At 39.8% G+C, this 18740-nt stretch overlaps 1 protein-coding gene across 1 annotated transcript in view; it reads left to right on the plus strand.

Moving 5' to 3' along the window:
* Positions 1–18740, plus strand: part of LOC138737301 (uncharacterized) — a 302978-nt gene that overhangs the window by 20380 nt on the left and 263858 nt on the right. Inside the window, 3 exon segments of the mRNA XM_069888055.1 lie at positions 10170–10308; positions 16694–16839; positions 17320–17413. Coding sequence (XP_069744156.1) covers positions 10170–10308; positions 16694–16839; positions 17320–17413 — 379 coding nt within the window.

The following is an 18740-nucleotide window of genomic DNA, read 5'->3' on the forward strand; positions in this document are numbered from 1 at the left end:
AAATGCTTTCATAAAAAATTCCTCTTAATTGTATTTGTAATGGAAGTTGCCTAACTTCCTGTAACCTGACCACTGGGTGGACTGCAATCTCTTACCACCTCAAATCCAAATACCAGTAAATGATACAATTTGGCTCACAAAAGTAAATTTTCAGTATCTGAAATAAAGATTTTAATATTTTTTAAAAATTAAGATTTTATTTAGAGATTAAATTTGATTACCACATTATTTTTGTATGTTTTTGATGTTTTTGTCTTCTAAAAAGCAGGGTTGAGGGTTTAATTAATATTGTTATTGTTCCCTTAATTCTGATGGCGTAGTCTGAGTAAGTGCTGTTACCCAGGATGCATCTGTTCAGGTGAACTAATCACCAAATGCATTTCTCTGCAACTTAGAATGGTTTCTGTTTATTATATTTCAAAAATATTTCAACAGCCAATGAAAAAAAGCAGCTGTACTCAGTTAAATATTGACTTATAAATAAAAATTATTTCAAGTAGTGAAGAATGAAAAAATAAGATCATTTGTATTATTTGTGGACCTGCTCTCGTCGTGTTCTGCAAGGCCTGAAAGTGCATTTGCCAAGTGATAGCAAGAGACTATTTTTCCTTATTACTGAAAGTTAGCTATAAGTTAAAGCAAACTGCTCTTAATTTCTTCCTAATCATTAACTAGTATTGTTTTAACTGGAAATTGGAAAAATGACGGAAAGTAAAGTAGACTTTGTGACATTTTGATTGTGCCAGTTTTCCATCACACAAATTACCTTCATTTCTTGCAGTTTTTTAAAACTTTCATCTGGTTGGCTGTACTCCTTCAACTTTCTCTCTTATTCTTGCACATTTTTTTCATTTCCAGTTTTCCTTACACAGCTTTGAAGCAAACAGGTACAAATGCCTGAGAGGGTGGCTGCTGGGAACTGTAGTCCTTTATTTTCCTCAATTTCTAAGCAGTGAATTAATAGGAGAGTGTGTGATAAGCAATGATGGTTTGTCTAAGCACTAGTTTAAGGAAACCAGAAATATGGTCAAATTTGATTCATCCTCCCTCTTTCTGTGCATACTATATAATAAACATTTAGAAATTGATAATGAGCTGGATTTTAAAAATACATGTTCAGTGTTCTCTGCTGAGTCCATTGCTGTTCTGCACAACACACAATATGACTGGATGTTCTAATTTTAAGATGAAACATTAAATTGAGGCTGTCTACTATTTAAGCTTCTTTTATTGCAAAGAAGTCACGTGATGGAGTAGTGGCCGGTAGGATAAAACCAGCCTTCTATAGAAAAAAACTCAAGAAAAGACAAAGCTTAACAAATATAAAGTATAAGAAATAGAAGATAAAGTTGCAGAGAAGAGAAAGAAGGTGGCACCCAAGAAGGAAAAAGTAAAAACAACGGGGAAAAAAGAAGAAAAGTCACTGGAAAAGAAAGAAGAAGGCCTTACCTGCACGAAGACCACCGGATCTCTGAGGTTGGTGCTGGCCCTGTGGAGTCGCGATCCCCCCGACCAGAGGACTGCAAAAATGGCCAAACAAAATGAGGAGTCGCGCGTGCAGTGTGCAATCAAAGGTAAAAGGAAACACTGACGGGAGCGGGGCTCAGCAAGGAGTGGGCAATCACGGTGCGACCAGCTGAGGGATGCCTGAGACCAGGGCTCAGGAAGATGAGGAAGATGACAGGAGAGGGAGTGAGGAACCAGGTGAAGAAGAACGTCCAGGTGAACGGTAAGAGGAGCAACAGCAGGAGGCCTGACAGATGAGCAGCCCAGGAGGCGAGGATCAACAAGAGGCCCAGCAAGAAGAGGCCTGACAAAGTGATAAAAGCAACTCATCAGGAGAATCAGAAGAGACACAGATACAAAGAAGAGAAGAAGAAGACACAAACACAGGTACAGACACAGTAGAAGAGGACCAAGATCTTCACAGAGAAATAGAAGATAAAACAGAATATAGATAAAGCTTTTTTTGAAGAACAAATGAGAGCATTAAGAGAATGGTTGTCATTAGAATTTAGTGCAATTAAAAGAAAAATGAAAAGGACAGAAGATAAAATGCAAAGTTTAGAACAGGTCATGACAGAAATAGGGAAAAGAGTAGAAAATGTGGAAGAACGAGAAACGGCTGTAGAAATAGAAGTAAATAACTTAAGAGGAAAATTGAAAGAAAGTGACAAAAAAAATTAAAGAGACACAAGAGTTGTTATCTCAGAAAATTGATATGTTGGAAAATTATAGTAGGCGAAACAACATAAAAATAGTGGGCCTGAAGGAGGGTGAAGAAGGCACAGACATGAAGGAATTTATAAAAGGATGGATCCCAAAGGTCCTGGTAACTACAGAAATGCAGGAAGAAATGGAAATAGAAAGGGCAAACAGAGCATTAGCTCCAAAACCACAGGCACATCAAAAACCAAGATCCAACTTAGTAAAATTTTTGAGCTATACGACAAGGGAAAATATACTGGAGTGGAGAAGGAATAAAGTTAGGGATGATGATAAACCATTGGAATGCAAGGGTCAAAAATATTTTTTTACCCAGACGTAAGTTTTGAACTCTTAAAGATGAGGAAGGAGTTTAATACAGCGAAAATCGATTCTATGGAATAAAGATTATAAATTCATGTCAAGACATCCCGCCGTGCTTAAAATATTTATCCCTGGGGAGCAAAACAGACTGTTCTCGAATCCAGAGGAAGCACAAGAATTCGCAGAACATTTGCAGGATAGAAGGAGAGATGAAGAGATGTAATAAGAATGAAGAAAGGAGATAAAGTATATATAAAGATTTAAAAACAATGTATATGTAAAGAACTAAAGAGGAAAAAGGGAGGGGAAGGAAGGAAATAAGGGGAGAATAAAAGGGAGAGCTTTGTTATATGTGTTTAAAAAAAAGTGTTTTCTGAGGGGGGTTGAGGGGGGAGAGAATAGCTATCAATGCGAAATCAGTTGACGCTGGTGAGCAAGATCTCAACCCAAATGGAAAGGGAAGTTGTGGTTGTCCATTTTTTAAGTGAAAAATTCTTAATTTAAAAATTTTAACCACCTTTTTGATACTCTTCACAGAGTGTTCGATCAAAACACATCTAAGACCTTTGCATGGGTTCGCACCCCCCCACCCCCCCAGGTCCTGAGCATTTGTTTATACCAGACAGTGATGCAACTAGTCACAGTGCTCTCAATGGTACACCTGTAGAGATTTTCAAAAACCTTTGACGTACCAAATTTCCTCACAAAGTATAGCTGCTGGTGAGCCTTCTTCATGATTCCATGACATGGAGGCTCAAGGACAGATCCTCAGATGTTGACACCCAGAAATTTGAAGTTCTTGGCCCTCTCCACTGCTGATCCCTTGATGAGGACTAGTTTGTGTTCTCCCGATTTCCTCCTGAATCCATAATCAGCTCTTCATTTTTGCTAATGTCGAGTTCAAGGTAGTTGTAACTAGCTGATCTATTTCCTTCCTGTAACTTCCTCATTGCTGTCTATAATTCTGCTGACAGCAGTTCCAGTAACTATTTTGAGTGATTTGTTAAATTTTTGGCATGTTTACAGGTGTGAGCTCAACACAACAAAAGTCCTCAGCAATACCATAGAGAAACGAAGAAGGTTGAACTCCTCAATGGCTGCAGATATGAATGAAGATGGTAGCAGAAGAAAAATCGTCATCATCTCAAATGCAATGGCTATTTAGTGCAGATTTCTCCTCCACTAGCTCCATGTCTAAAAAAAAATCACATGCCCATTATTTCCAAAACCAATTACAAGCTCAATCCTAATGGATGAGTGATGAAGAATAGTTATAATGAGTCCCTAGACATGGTGACTTTGACTCAAGAATGAGACAGAAAAGTGCTAAGAATCTTGACTTCTCAATATGCAGAGGGAAGGATAGAAGAGGGCCACAAATAGATTGTCCCATATAAACAGAGATTTCTGGATAGCTGTATCCAGAAGGATTGTTCAAAATGTGGTTGGTATTTTTTCATTAACCAGATGTGGTTTATCACTGACAATGCCAGGATTTAAGATTCAGGATTATTTTATTTTACAGCCAGAGGAAGAGAAGCAAAAGAGAATCCCCAGGATTACTGAATATCCATGGCTTTGTCTCCAGCAGCTTCCACAGCCACACAACCTTCAGTCTGAACGATCAACTTCACTAGCTCCAGATCCACACCTCTGACATGATCAGAAAGCCTTCAGCTTCCTCTTGCAGCTTGGTGTTAGTTCTCTGACCGCAGTCACAAGATATCAGAGCAGAAATAGGCCCATTGGCCCATCAAGTCTGCTCTGCCATTCTAATCATGAGCAGATCCATTTACCCATTCAGCCTCATTCCCCAGCTTTCTCCCCATAACCCTTGATGCACTGATTAATCAAATGCCTGACAATCTTTGCCTTAAACACACCCAACGACCTCGCTTCCACAGCTGCCTGGGGCAGTAGGTTCCACAGATTCACAACTTTCTGACTAAATAAATTTGTTTAAATCTGTTTTAAATTGATGCCCTTTTATCCTGAAATTATGCCCTCTTTTCCTAGAATCCCCTACCATGGGAAATATCCTTCCAACATCTACTCTGTCCAAGCCTTTCAGCATTTGAAATGTTTGAGGTCTCCCCTCATCCTTTTGTACTCCAAATACAGTCCAAGAACTGACAATCGTTCCTCATATACTAACCCTTTCATTCCTGATATCATTCTAGTAAATCTCCTTTCATTCTTCATCACCTTCTTAGTTGTCTTCTCCAAGTTTTTAAAAGCTTCCCAGGCACAATTTTCCCACTAATTTTTGCTTCCTTGTTTGCCCTCTATTTCTTTTACTTTGTCTTTAACTTCCCTCATCAGCCACAATTGTCTCATTTTTCCATTCACAATTTTCTTTTTTCGTGGTTATGTGACTGTCCTGCATTTCCCTCATTTCTTGCAGAAACCCCAGCCATTGCTGATCTGCAGTTTTTCCCATTAGTGTTTTTCCAGTTAACTTTGGCCATTTCCTCTCTCATGTGACTGTAATTTCCTTTACTCTTCTGAATTACCAATGCATTGGACTTTAGACTCTCATTTTCAAATTTCATACTGAACTCAATCATATTGTAATCACTTCCTCCCTAGGGTTCATTTACCTCAAGCTTTCTAATCACCTCTAGTTCATTACACAGCACCGAATCCCAAACAGCTGATCCCCTGGTGGGCTCATCAAGAAGCTGCTCCAAATAGCCATCCCTTAGACATTCCACAAACGCTCTCTCCTGAGGTCTCATACTGACCTGATTTTCCCAATCTATTTTCATGTTAAAATTCCCCCATAATTATTGTAACACTGTTCTTCTGACATGACTTAACTATTTTCTGTTGTATTTTGTAGTCTACATCCCATGCTGCTTTTGGGGACTTGTATATAACTACCATTAGTGTCCTTTTACCTTTACCATTGTGTAACTCAACCCATTAGGAATCTACCTCATCTAATCCTTTGTCCTTTCTTTTCAGTTATTTAATCTTATTCCTTACCAGCAGAGTTACATCTCCCCCTCTACCTCCCTGCCTATCTTTGCAATACACTGTGTATCCTTAGGCTTTCAGCATTCAATGACATCTATCCTTTAGAAATGACTCAGTAATCACCACAGCATCATACCCTCTAACCTGTAGTTGTACAACAAAATTATCCACCTTGTTTCTAATACTATGAGCACATGGACATCTCACCTTGAGTCACCACAATTGATCCACCACCATGGTTAATGTCCCATGGGTCTTCTGCTTCTCATATTGGGGGAGGGGGTTGTCTCCCCATTTTCCCCATTTCCTGGTGCTCTACCCCAGAGTCTGCAACCTCTTGTGGCTGTCATAGGCACCACCATCTTGGGCCAGATCCCAAGATGAGGTTTTAATTGTACCTCATTGACTCATTATGTGCACAGTTTCATAACTCCAAAGGAAATGGGCTAATGACAATTTTTCTCAAGGAAAATATTTTGGTAACAATTGGATCCAGAGCAGTGATTCTCAACCTTCTCTTCCTACTCAAATATCACCTTAAGTAATCCCTTACCAATCACAGAGCACTTGTGACATAGAGAATACTTAAGGTGGAATGTGAGTTTAAAAAAGGATGCCCATCCCTATTCTAGGCTGTCAGTCCAATGCAGCTTTGAAGGATGTCTGTATTGTAGGATGTGCCAGATCCAAGGACCTATCAATTTCTTAAGCGAATATACATTTATTATTTTTTCCAAAGCCTCTATCTTAAGCAAGACGCAAGCTGTGGTCCCAAACTTATTATCCTTTCTTCTGACAGTAGCTGTGGCAAAATAGGGTTCAGGTGATTCCTCATCTGTTTCCACTCCAAACACATTGTCTCTTTATCGGCTTCTTCTTGGTAGTGTGTGGCTGGTAGAGCCCATTAAGCTTTCTTCTGCCCAGCCTTTACCTTACCTTTTGAACTGCTGCATTTTTAGCTAAATGTCTCTTTTTTTGCCAAACCATAGCAGACATTATCTTTGAATTTGTAGTCATTTACATAGTGCATCCTTCCACACCAAAAACATTCCATCTATTGCTTGCTTACTAGTTTCCCTTCTGACTTGGTACATTGCCACTGACTGTGAAACCTCCCCCCCCCCCCCCCCCAACCCTACTTTTCTGGATAACTTTGGCATTATTAGCTGCCATCTCTATGCCTTGAGCAATCTCCAGGGCATTCTTGAATGTCAGCAGTGGGGTTTCCCCCAACAAGCAGCATTGTATGGTATCATTATTAATGCCACATATCAATCTATCAAGAATCATAATGCTCCAATAACTGCTGAAGCTCAGTGACAAAATTGGCCACAGACTGAAAAAAACTGAAACTTAAATTGTTGGATTATCACAGTACGTTTTGGATTGTGGTGGTTTCCCCACAAGTTTGACTAGTTCATCAAATAGAATTTCCCCTGGTTTCCACAGTGTGGCTAAATTTCTTATCAACTTGTAAGCCTTTGCCCCACACACACTCAGGAGAATAGAGTGCTGCTTAGCCTCCTTAATTCCATTAGCACAGAAAAAGTGTTCCAACCTCTCTTCATACTCTAGCCAATCCTCATTTTCTTCCATGAATTCACCAGTAATTCCAAGCATGGCCATCCAAACACACAGCTCCAGTCAAAACTAGTTCACCTCATCACCAGAAATATGTGGTAACTTCTCTTTCTCTTTGGCTTGGCTTCGCGGACGAAGATTTATGGAGGGGGTAAAAGTCCACGTCAGCTGCAGGCTCGTTTATGGCTGACAAATCCGATGCGGGACAGGCAGACACGGTTGCAGCGGCTTCAGGGGAAAATTGGTTGGTTGGGGTTGGGTGTTGGGTTTTTCCTCCTTTGCCTTTTGTCAGTGAGGTGGGCTCTGCGGTCTTCTTCAAAGGAGGTTGCTGCCCGCCAAACTGTGAGGCGCCAAGATGCACGGTTCGAGGCGATATCAGCCCACTGGCGGTGGGCTTCTACTTTGAGAAAGAACCACTCAACAACTTCAAGCTCAAAAAGAACAACTTTCTCTGAAGTAGCAAAACCACACAGAACAGATTTTCTTCTTATATTGCTTACATACAGCATGATCTCCAAGCTATATACTAGCCACACAGAAAGTAAAGAAGACAGACAAGTTAACCCCTCCCAACCTCACTTTAAAAACACATATATTCCTCCTGGATAACTTTCAACCCAACAGCATAAACACTGAGTTTTATAAATTGAGGTAACTCTCATTCCTATCCAGTTACTCTGTTTCCATCTCTCCTTTATCAGCTCTTGTTCTCATTTTTCTGTCAGCCTTCTTCCCCTTGCCTCTCCCCTAGTGAACTCATCCCCAACTTTCCTGGATTCTGGACTGCCCAACAGAAAGACCACAGATTGTCTGGGTCAGCAGCAGAGCATCAGACACTATCCCATTGAATCCTGGTGCTGCTGAATGCTCAGCCCGCTCCTGTTAACGCTGCTGACCTATGACTGGACTGCCAGATCCATTTCCATCAGTATCATCAAGTTTGGAGATGAGGCAACAGTAATTGGCCTCATCAACAACAACAATGAATTGACCTACAAAGAGGAGGTGGAAAATCTCCTGAAATGGTGCCAGAATAACAACCCGAGTCTCAATGTGGACAAGACAAAGGAGGTAACTCTGAACTTAAGGTAGCCCAGGGGCAACCACCCTCAATACATTTTTTAGTAGCTTGATAGTGGAAAGAGTGGAGAGCACTAAATTCCTTGGGAGTACACTTAAGAAATGACCCATTCTGGATACACATCTTGTCAGGAAGGTGCATGCAACAGCAATTGCATTTCCTTAGAGGTGGGCAAGGTTTCTAGCTACTATCCTGTTAACTTTCTACAGGAGCTGTATCAAGAGTGCTCTGGTCAGCTGCAACTGTGAGGTACGTTTGCTGAAGAGCATTGGATTGGAGGTCAATCTACAGGACTATAAAGGCAGCAGGGAGTATCACTGGGGTCTCCCTCCCCTCCTGGGATCGTTGTTTAAAGAGTGCTCGTAAGGTCAGTGAGGACTCTTACCAGCCCGTGCGCAGCTACTCCTGTTGGGAAAGATGTATGAAAGTAGAGGCAGAAGCAACAGGCTGAGGAACAGCTTCTTCCCATGAGCAATGAGACTGATGAATGACTGATAAACATCTAAAACAACTCTCTGAGACTCCACTGTTTATTAACAATATTTATCTTAAATATAAAGATATCTCTATATGTGTACTGTACTTAACTGTATGTGTGTTATTTCTGTATGTATATTTACACTGTGGACCAAAGAACGCTATTTTGTCGGGGTACTGGTACAATCAGGTGATAAATAAGCTTGAAATTTTCTGTCCACCTCTCTTGTTTTGTCTTGTACCCAAGCATCTCTTTGCACCCTCCCTAACTCCTCCACTTCCCTCCCTTTTTAATAATTACCCTGAAATGTTGAATATCTATTTTTCTCCTGACCCACCAAATCCCTCCAGCTTTCCTTTGTTCAGAGAAGAAAAGGGTAGAAGGCAGAAGAAAGGAAATGTTAACAGGATAGTAAAAGGATCTGTAAATTAAAAAAATATTCTTGGTTTAGTTCCCATTAGTACAAAGCAATCTGCTTTGAATTTTAGTTTATTCTTTCGTTTCTGAGAGCAATATTAGCAAATCGGTATCTTTTTCAAAGTGTATGTACGTTATTGGATGGCGAGAACCACAGAGAAAATCAAAGCAGACTTCAGTGTGTCATAAATATTCATTGTTAAAGATATATGTGTGTGGAAATATTCATTTGAATTTATTAATGTTTTAGTATGATTCACTAGACTCAAGAAGGCTACTGGTTCAAATGGTCTCAGTTACTAGCAGCATTCTCTTTAGTGGTACAAACCTGAAATACCGGTAGGTGTAGAATCTTTTATCTTTCCACCATTTAACTCGTCTCCCTCTCTTTGAATCAGAGAGCAAGTGATTTTGGTTAATAATTACCAGCAAGGAGTAGTATTTATCAAGGTTTGTCAATAAGAAATCAGTGTGGAATAGAGATCAGTGAATGGACATTAGTGATGAGTAGAAGTGATGAGTAACTTGAAAGTAATTGCAAATGGGGCTTGTTGATTACCACAGAGTGAAGCAAGGTGAGGAGCGACAAAAATTAAATGAGGATTGTTGCAAATGATTGAAAAGTAGGGCTCAATGGTAGCTAAGATGGGTAAGGATAAATGGTCAATGTTGAGTAATGTTTTTATATTTTCCATAGCAATTTTTAGTTGAAGCTTAAGGTAGTTTTTAATTAGAAAAAGCATTGTACTACATTGATATCAAGAATGAGCAAAGATCATTGGTGAACTCACACCAGCAATGAGAGGAAATTGAAGATGAGGGAAGAGCTCAGAAAGCTACTTCTACCAAATAAAAAGTGGAAGTATCTATCTCCTTGGAATTCAAATGGTGAGGAGACTCTACCCAATGCGAGATACTCTACCCAATCACCACTCCATGTGTCACCACTAACAAAGTGTAAACGTTATGAAAATTAATTCATAAAAGAGGAACACATGGGTTGGGGTACATTGACAAGCTCATCTGTTTGTTCCATGGGTCCACTCAAATGTTACTTCAAGCCACTGAAATTTTTTCTGATAAATTCTAACCTTCTCTCTATAGTTGTACTACCACTGGAATCTGGATCAGAAAACTCAAGGCTGCATGGCCACAGCAATCGTATAAGGAGATCAGGAAAACAACAGCAGAATGTAAGGAACAATCCAAGTCATTCTGCAACATTCTCTTGTTCGCCACAGAGGTAAACTTCCATGATCATAAAAATAAATAAGTTTTAAAACCATGAGGGAAGAGTGTCAGCACAGGGAGTTTCCACCTATCTTCCCTGTTTGGCTCTGCATTTACTGTAGAGTGATGCAACTTTGCATAATTTTGCCAGATCTCAAATACCTAGTTCTGGAAACTGCTCATTTATGGGTCTTGACCAGTGGTTCTCACCCTTTTTTTTCCCACTCAGCTACCACCCTAAGTCATTTCTTACCTACCACAGAGCACCAATGGCATAGGTTAGTAAGGATTGACTTAAGGTGGTGTGTGAGTGGGAATAAAAAAGGTTGAGAACCACTGATCTAGATGATGTATTAGATAGGAAAAGGGTGAAATTATGAAATCAAAAAGAAACTGCAGTCTTGGTGATAGAATGACCAGCGTATGAGATGTAAGTGATGAAATTCACTCAAAAATTGTTGCATGATTGAAATATAATTGACCAGGTTCTCTCATCTTGAGACAAAGAGAAGGAAATCAATGGTGTGATATTCAAAGCCATTTATATTTTTTCATGCATGTCATTTATGGTCCCCAATTCTGAGACACTTTAACCAATTCATTTTTTTCATTTGGTAAGGGATTTTAACTTCCCTTTTTCAAACACTTCCAAAAATTCCAACTCCTTTCAGGGCAGAAACTGTATTTTTCTATTTTCTCCTGTGAAATATTAATTGCAATCCTGATTCAACAACACCCTGCCAGCCTTAGAGCTGAAAATGAACTGCGCAAATAGGACTGTCCAAACACACAGCTTTACACAATGCAACATTCTGGGGTCTTGCCAAAATGAAGGAGGAAATTGAAATTCACATTTGTATAATTAAATACAAGTCATATGGATACTTCACATTCACCCACTCCCTAACAAAGTTGGAAGTTAATTGTCAAAGTTTTGTGCAATGGATGCAGATTGTTGACATTTTGTTTTATTCATTCTTGGAATGTTATGACAAGGCCACCAATAATTACCCATCTTTGTTTGCCTTGGAGGTGGTGGTGATGAACTTCCTTAGCCCTCTCTCATCCTCATGGAAAAGATATTCTTACAGGGCTAATGGGTGAGAAGTTCCTGAGATATCACATGATGATGGTTAAAAAATACTGAAATATGTCCTGGATAGGGAGATGTCTGATGTTCTTTCTTTTCTTTCTTTGGCTTGGCTTTGCGGATGAAGATTTATGGAGGGGTACGTCCACGTCTGCTGCAGGCTTGTTGGTGACTGACAAGTCCGATGCGGGACAGGCAGACACGGTTGCAGCGGTTGCAGGGGAAAATTGGTTGGTTGGGGTTGGTGTTTCCTCCTTTGTCTTTTGTCAGTGAGGTGGGCTCTGCGGTCTTCTTCAAAGGAGGTTGCTGCCCGCCGAACTGTGAGGCGCCAAGATGCATGGTTGGAGGCGATATCAGCCTACTGGTGGTGGTCAATGTGGCAGGCACCAAGAGATTTCTTTAAGCAGCCCTTGTACCTCTTCTTTGGTGCACCTCTGTCTCGGTGGCCAGTGGAGAGCTCGCCATAGAACACGATCTTGGGAAGGCGATGGTCCTCCATTCTGGAGACGTGACCCACCCAGTGCAGTTGGGTCTTCAGCAGCATGGATTCGATGCTTGCGGACTCTGCCATCTCGAGTACTTCGATGTTGGTGATGAAGTCATTCCAATTAATGTCTGATGTGGAGTGGAAATTACTGGTGGGGTGTATCACTGTCCTTGTGGGTTTGGGAAATGCTGTCAAAAAATCCGTTACACAGTGATACAGTACAGCGATTGAATCCTATACTCTGGAGCCACAGTAGCAATTGTGGAGCAAGTGAATATTTAAAGTGGATGATGGCGTGCTGATGAAACAGCCTTTGTTCTTCAAGTGTCAAACATTTGCATGTTGCTGAAACTACATCTATTGTAAGTCATGTACGTAAGTGGAGGGTTTTCAATCACATTCTTGCCTTGTGAATAGTAAGGAGCGAGTTATCAGCTGTAATGAAATCACATATATCCATTATGGTCCAGTATTCAATTTATCAGAGATCATTAGTTGTTGAAGTTATATTGTATTTACAATTCAATTTAAAATGATGGATTCTCTAAAGGAATTGGATACATTTGTTTGCATTGCAATAATTGGCCATTGGGGTGTATAGGTTGAGCTTATCTTGATATGATAAATCAGATCTGACAGACTAGCAATCTTACTCAAAGAGGTTAAGAGGTGGTTGATGTAAAATAATATTGCTTCAGTAATTGCTGTTTTGAGGATTTAAAAATGATATTTGTCAAGTTTTAAGGATAGCTATTGTGGGTTTTTAATCTTTTAATCTCAAGCTTTTCTCACACGCAGACAACCTTAAGTATTTCTTATTCACCTCCAGCAGACCAACTATAACAAACCTTCAATACCTTGAAGAGGGGCTCAGGCTTAAAACATCGGCTATATATCTTTACCTTTTATGATCACTGCGAGACCTGCTGAGTTCCTCCAGCATTTCTGTGTTTTTACAACAATCACAGCGTCTGCAGACTTTCATTTTACATCACAAATCCTCAGACCACCACTTGGGATTGGGGCTGGCGAGCTCAAGCTCTTTCTCAATTGATGGATGGAATTATTCTTTTGGCGGGAAAACGCTTTTGAGAATTTTCATTCCTTTTGTTAGCAAATTTACAACTTTGTTTTACATTTTACTTGTATAATTACAGCCACAAACCAGATGTTGAGAAATACTGTTTTAGTGTTTTGTGCTTAAGGATCAATAGTTGAAAAACTTGCAGGAAATCGTGGTTGTGCAGGTTTAATTCCAGTACCATAGGACTAGGTGTGTGTGCGAGTGACTCAAGCTGGGGGAGAGAACCTCTGCATGGGCTAATGTAAATGAATGTGTGACTTAACAACAAATGAGAAGCCCTTCGAATGAAGGCCAACACATTATTGGATTTTAAGTTACCTGGCCACTGTGGAACCATGGCCTTTATCCAATTGAAGTTAACTGTCTTGATTCAGAAGTGGACAGCTTGCCGCGTTGTCAACAGCCAGTTAATGCATTATGTAGTAAAATTCCAATTTAATGTTTTGCAACCTTCTCTCTCTCTCTCTCTCTCTCTCTCTCTCTCTCTCTCTCTCTCTGTCTCTCCCTCCCTCTCCACCCCCCCCCCCCCCCCCCCCACCACCAACATTTTGAGTGAGATTAGGTCATTCCTGGAGCTGCTTGCCAAATTATTTTCTCCTTCAGAAACTCATCCAACATGAAGATGTTGTCTTTGGAAGTGTTGCATAGGAGATTCATTCTAGAACTGGGGGGGAGGTTTGGCTTATGAAAAGAGATTGAGCAGCCTGCGATAATGCTCATTGGAGTTTCGAAGGATGAGGGTGAGGAAATCTTAAAAAAAACCCATAAAATTATGAAAGAAGGAGACAAAGAAGATAGAAATAGGGAGGATGTTTTCACTGATAGGTGAGTCTAGAAGTACAGGACATAGCCTTAAGATTTGGGGAGCAGATTTAAGAGAGTTGAGTGATAACTGCTTCTCCAAGAGAGTAATGAATCTGGAATTCTCTGCCAAAGAAAGCAGTAGTGGCTGCCTCATTAAATGTATTAAGACAGATCCTTGAATAATAGAGGAATTAGTGGTAATCGGGAAGAGAGAGTAAATGTAGTTGAGTCCATGGCCAGATCAGCCATATCTTATTGAATGGTAGAGCACCTGTCAGCCCACAGATGTAAATTTTTAAAATAATTTTAAACCATGGTTTTTTTTCAATAAGCTGTTATTTTTTTTTTTATTTGGAGCTTTCAAGAGTTGGTGTTTAGTTGTTTAAAAGTACAAATGATGCCACAATTAGCATGTTTTCTCTGTTGTGTAATTAATTATGATTAATATTGTAAAATCTTTTGATAGTCCTAATAAATGCATTGGTTCCAGTTTTATGCTGTTGGAAGAATACGTTTCAATAAGAATTATCATTCAATTCAAAAAGAATATTGGATGTTCCAGCTGATCATTGGGCATAATGGTCTCTAGGCATAATGCTTTATTTAGTGATGTACCTTTCATTCAATTATGGCATAATGTAGTGATGGAATACAATGGCAGTGTGCTGTGCAAGCACCTTCACCAGATGGACTTCAGGATGCCTGCTCACTGCCACCTTCTGAAGAGTAATTAAGGATGATTAATAAAACCTGGTCTTGTCAGCAGCATCCAGATACTGAAAATGAATAAATAAAAAAGGTACCAAGGTGGATTGCAATTGCTTGCAAAAAGATATTAACAATTGTTCAGAATTGGCAAATAATAGGTGGTTGAAGTTGACAACTACATTGTCATATATTTTAGTGAGACAAATGGGGTGGGGGGGGGGTCATTTATTACTTTAAAATTAACAGTCTAAGAGGGATAGAGGAAACTCTGATGCACAATCCCCAGTTACTATCCACAGGTTATCAAGTTCATAAGTGTGTGTGCATGCACATGCGTGCGTGCTATGCTGAATAACTGCAGGGCACCATTTCTTCCACTATCTCCTTTGCTTGACAGACACTTCCCTCCAGTTGCTCAAAGGACATGAGAGCACAGAACTAAATGCTTGAGTGATAATCATATTAAATTTTAAAAATATGTGTATAAATGAAGACAGCAAATGATTAAACTTTTATTCTATAATTTCCAGTTATTCAGTTGTTTGAAGTTCTGTCCGCTTAATATGTCAATATTTAGTATGAGTAGCAGACGTAAAGAATTGAAGCTGGATTGGGTCATTTGACTCTTCATGCCTGGTCTGTTACTCAGATGGCCGATCTTATACCTTGGCAACACTTTCCCGCACTCACCGTATATCCCTTGATTCCTCTAATGTTCAAAAATCTAGTGATCTCTATTGTGAATATACTAAAGTACTAAGCATCCAGAGATCTTTTGAGTAAAGAAATCCAAATCTTTTACAAGATTTGACAATATTCTCTGGAGTTTAAAAGAATGAGGTGATATCATTGGAACTTACAAAGATCTCATGGGTTTGTAGGAATGACATTTCCTGATTGGAAAATAAGGGGTCATGACAGAAAGGAAATTTTGTTCACCTAAAGCATAGTGAATCTTTGGATTTCTTTACCCAAAAGATCTCTGGATGCTTAGTACTTTAGTATATTCACAATAGAGATCACTAGATTTTTGAACATTAGAGGAATCAAGGGATATACGGTGAGTGCGGGAAAGTGTTGCCAAGGTATAAGATCGGCCATCTGAGTAACAGACCAGGCATGAAGAGTCAAATGACCCAATCCAGCTTCTCTTCTTTACTTCTGATACTCATACTAAATATTGACATATTAAGCGAACAGAACTTCAAACAACTGAATAACTGAAAATTATAGAATAAAAGTTTAATCATTTGCTGTCTTCATTTATACACATATTTTTAAAATTTAATATGATTGTCACTCAAGCATTTAGTTCTGTGCTCTCATGTCCTTTGAGCAACTGGAGGGAAGTGTCTGTCAAGCAAAGGAGATAGTGGAAGAAATGGTGCCCTGCAGTTATTCAGCATAGCACGCACGCATGTGCATGCACACACACTTATGAACTTGATAATTTCTTCAAAAATTTGCATTTCAATTCACAGCCATAAAGGTTTGAAAGCTGTTATATTGAACTTTTGGCCTGTTAGGATTTGAGTTGTTTGTAATGAAAGAAGGGGATTTAGAAAAGGCTTGTCTATCAGAGGACTTCAAAATGAGAAGGAATTTGTGAGGGCACACCCCAAATAAATGTTTCTGGAGACTAAACTCTCTGAACCATGAATGAAATGTAGTCACTACATTAGAAACTTGTATGGCAAAGAGTTGCAGGGTGTGAAGCCCTCCACCACAGAGAGAACTTGAGTTGCACAGGCCCGTCTATGTACGAGACAGGAATAGAAAGAGAAATTGAAGCTGCCAACTGAGGATAGCTGGTTGGAAATAGTATGGGAAATAAATACAACATGTACCCAAGTGTCCCATCTCTGCTCTAAGTGCTTTGTATGGCTTTGTATCAGCCTAATGCTGACTTTAACTGAGAATGCTTTGTGCTCATACTGGAAAGTACTATTTCCCAAAGAAAATATCTCAGACAAAAATATATGATAAACAAACAAGTCTTTAAAAAGAAATCTTGTCCTTTGTGAGGGAATTTCACTTCTTAAAGGCGAGTACACCTTATACAACGTTAACCTCTGGGCCTCAGACTTTGGAGACACAAGAGACTGCCGATGCTGTTTCTCAAGAAGTTTGTGGTTTTGACCTCGGGTTTTGCCTATGTTGTATACACTACTGGAAGAGTCTAGATAAGTGCAGATGGAGTTGCTCATAGTTTTGTTTATTCACAGTTCACAGGATAACAGACCAATGCAGAACCATTCTGGTTCTTTGCACTGGGGCAGTCTTGGATGTCCAAGTGGCAGTCCAAAACATGATGCTTCATCACATCACGATACCTCCATTGGTGCCACGCACTTTTTTGTTGATGAATATGGTAAGTATTTTCTAGAGGTTCAGGAAGGTTTAGGGAACATATTTTCTACATTGCCTGAAGCAGCTAAAGGGATGCTTATATAGGGTCGTAAAGTTGAAATAAGAAAAAAAAAGTAAAGAGCGAGAATTGGAGGTAAATGAGAGACTGCAGATGTTGGAAAACTATAGCAACACAAATAATGCTGGATGAATGTTTTGGGCCAAATCCCTTCATGAGGAAACAGACAGATGCCCAAATGAAAAGAGTGGGGGAGGAGGGGAGCACAGGTTGGAAGGTGAAAGGTTAATACAGGTTGAAGGCAGGAAGAAAATGGAGGAAAAAAAGGAAGAGGCAGCGATCTGTACTTTTGTAATTCTGGAAGAGATTGCAGACATAAGGAGCATGGAAGGATTTGAAAACAAGAGCAAAGATTTTAAAATTAGGGACAACATTGTGTTAAAATTTAGTCAAGCAATAAATGCTGTGTAACTTTGTTCCCAGGGGAGGTAAGGTCGTACACATTTGGTCCCAAGAGCAGAGGTTTTGAAAATTCATTGAATCGTCCGTCAAGTTCAGAACACATTCAAAGTTCATGGTAAGCTCCAATTTCCACCTACCGTTCAAAACATACGAAACAGGGGTGTAGGTTAATTGGGTGTAAATTGGGCGGCACGGGCTCGTGGGCTAAAATTGCCCGTTACTGTGCTGTATATCTAAATTTAAAATTTAAGTACCTGGTACCTGTGTATTCCCTTTCAGAGCTAATGCATGTGAGTGCTTATACTTGCTGCCCATTCATATCTGGCCACATTAATGGATGCAATGCATAATTTGATACAGTATACTATTTGACCTTTATACCTTTAAGATCAAAATACAGTGCAGCACAAGTTATAAAATCATGGTTGGATCACAAAGCCAACTGTTAGAGGAACTCAGCAGATCAGACAGCATTCATCAAGAGAAATTGTCAGTTGATGCTTTGGTTTAAAATCTGACTTCAGGGCTAAGAAAGGAGGTGGAGGATGAGCATTGTTAAAGAGGAGAGGGAAGGGGTCAATAGGTGACAGGAAGACTGAGTAGGGGTGAAGAATGATGGGCATGGAGCTACGTGGCGGGTTTGCAGGTTGATGGTGGTGATGGCTACTGAAAGACAGTCATGGTTCCACATTTCCACTTCTCTCCTCGCTTCACCTTCACCCTCCCCTCTCATATCCTGTCTCCATCTGTCTGTCATCCTTCAGCCCTCTTCATTCAACCTGTCACCTACTGACGACACTCCTCTCCTCTTTAATGCTGCCTTCTCCCCTCACTTTCCTTCATACTGTAAGTAGAATGTCAATTCAATACATCAACTGTCTATTTTCCTCAATAGATGCTGTCTGACCTACTGAGTTCCCCAGGTAAATTATTTTCTTATCAAGAATTGCAGCATCTGCAATCTTTTGTGTCTCTATATTTACAGTTATATCTGGAATATTGTGGGTACGACATTCTTTGACCAGAGAGAGAAAGCAACGTGGATTTACTGGAATGATACCCGATGTTGAGGTCCACATTCATCTCCACTAACACCTAAAAACAGATTCACCGATCACTATGCAGAAACCTGGCTGTATGCAAATTAATGATATGTTTCCTACTTTTGAGAAGCCTATACATTTTTAAAAAAAACTGCACTTTGGGGCATTCTGAGATTGTGAAATAGGCTACAACCTCTTACCTGTTAGCCTAAACTCCTCCTCTTTCCCTTCCTTCCTCCTCTCCTCCTCCTCCCTCCCCCCCACCATTTTATTCAGGCGTTGACTGTTTTTCCTGATATCTGATGAAGGGGACCCAGGCTTGAATCATGGTTACTCTTTACTTCCTATGGAAGCAGCATGAGTTTCTCCAGCACCTTTCTGTATTTCACTCGACCACAG

The sequence above is a fragment of the Narcine bancroftii genome, chromosome 6, assembly GCF_036971445.1.
Source record: "Narcine bancroftii isolate sNarBan1 chromosome 6, sNarBan1.hap1, whole genome shotgun sequence".
NCBI classification, from domain to species: domain Eukaryota; kingdom Metazoa; phylum Chordata; class Chondrichthyes; order Torpediniformes; family Narcinidae; genus Narcine; species Narcine bancroftii.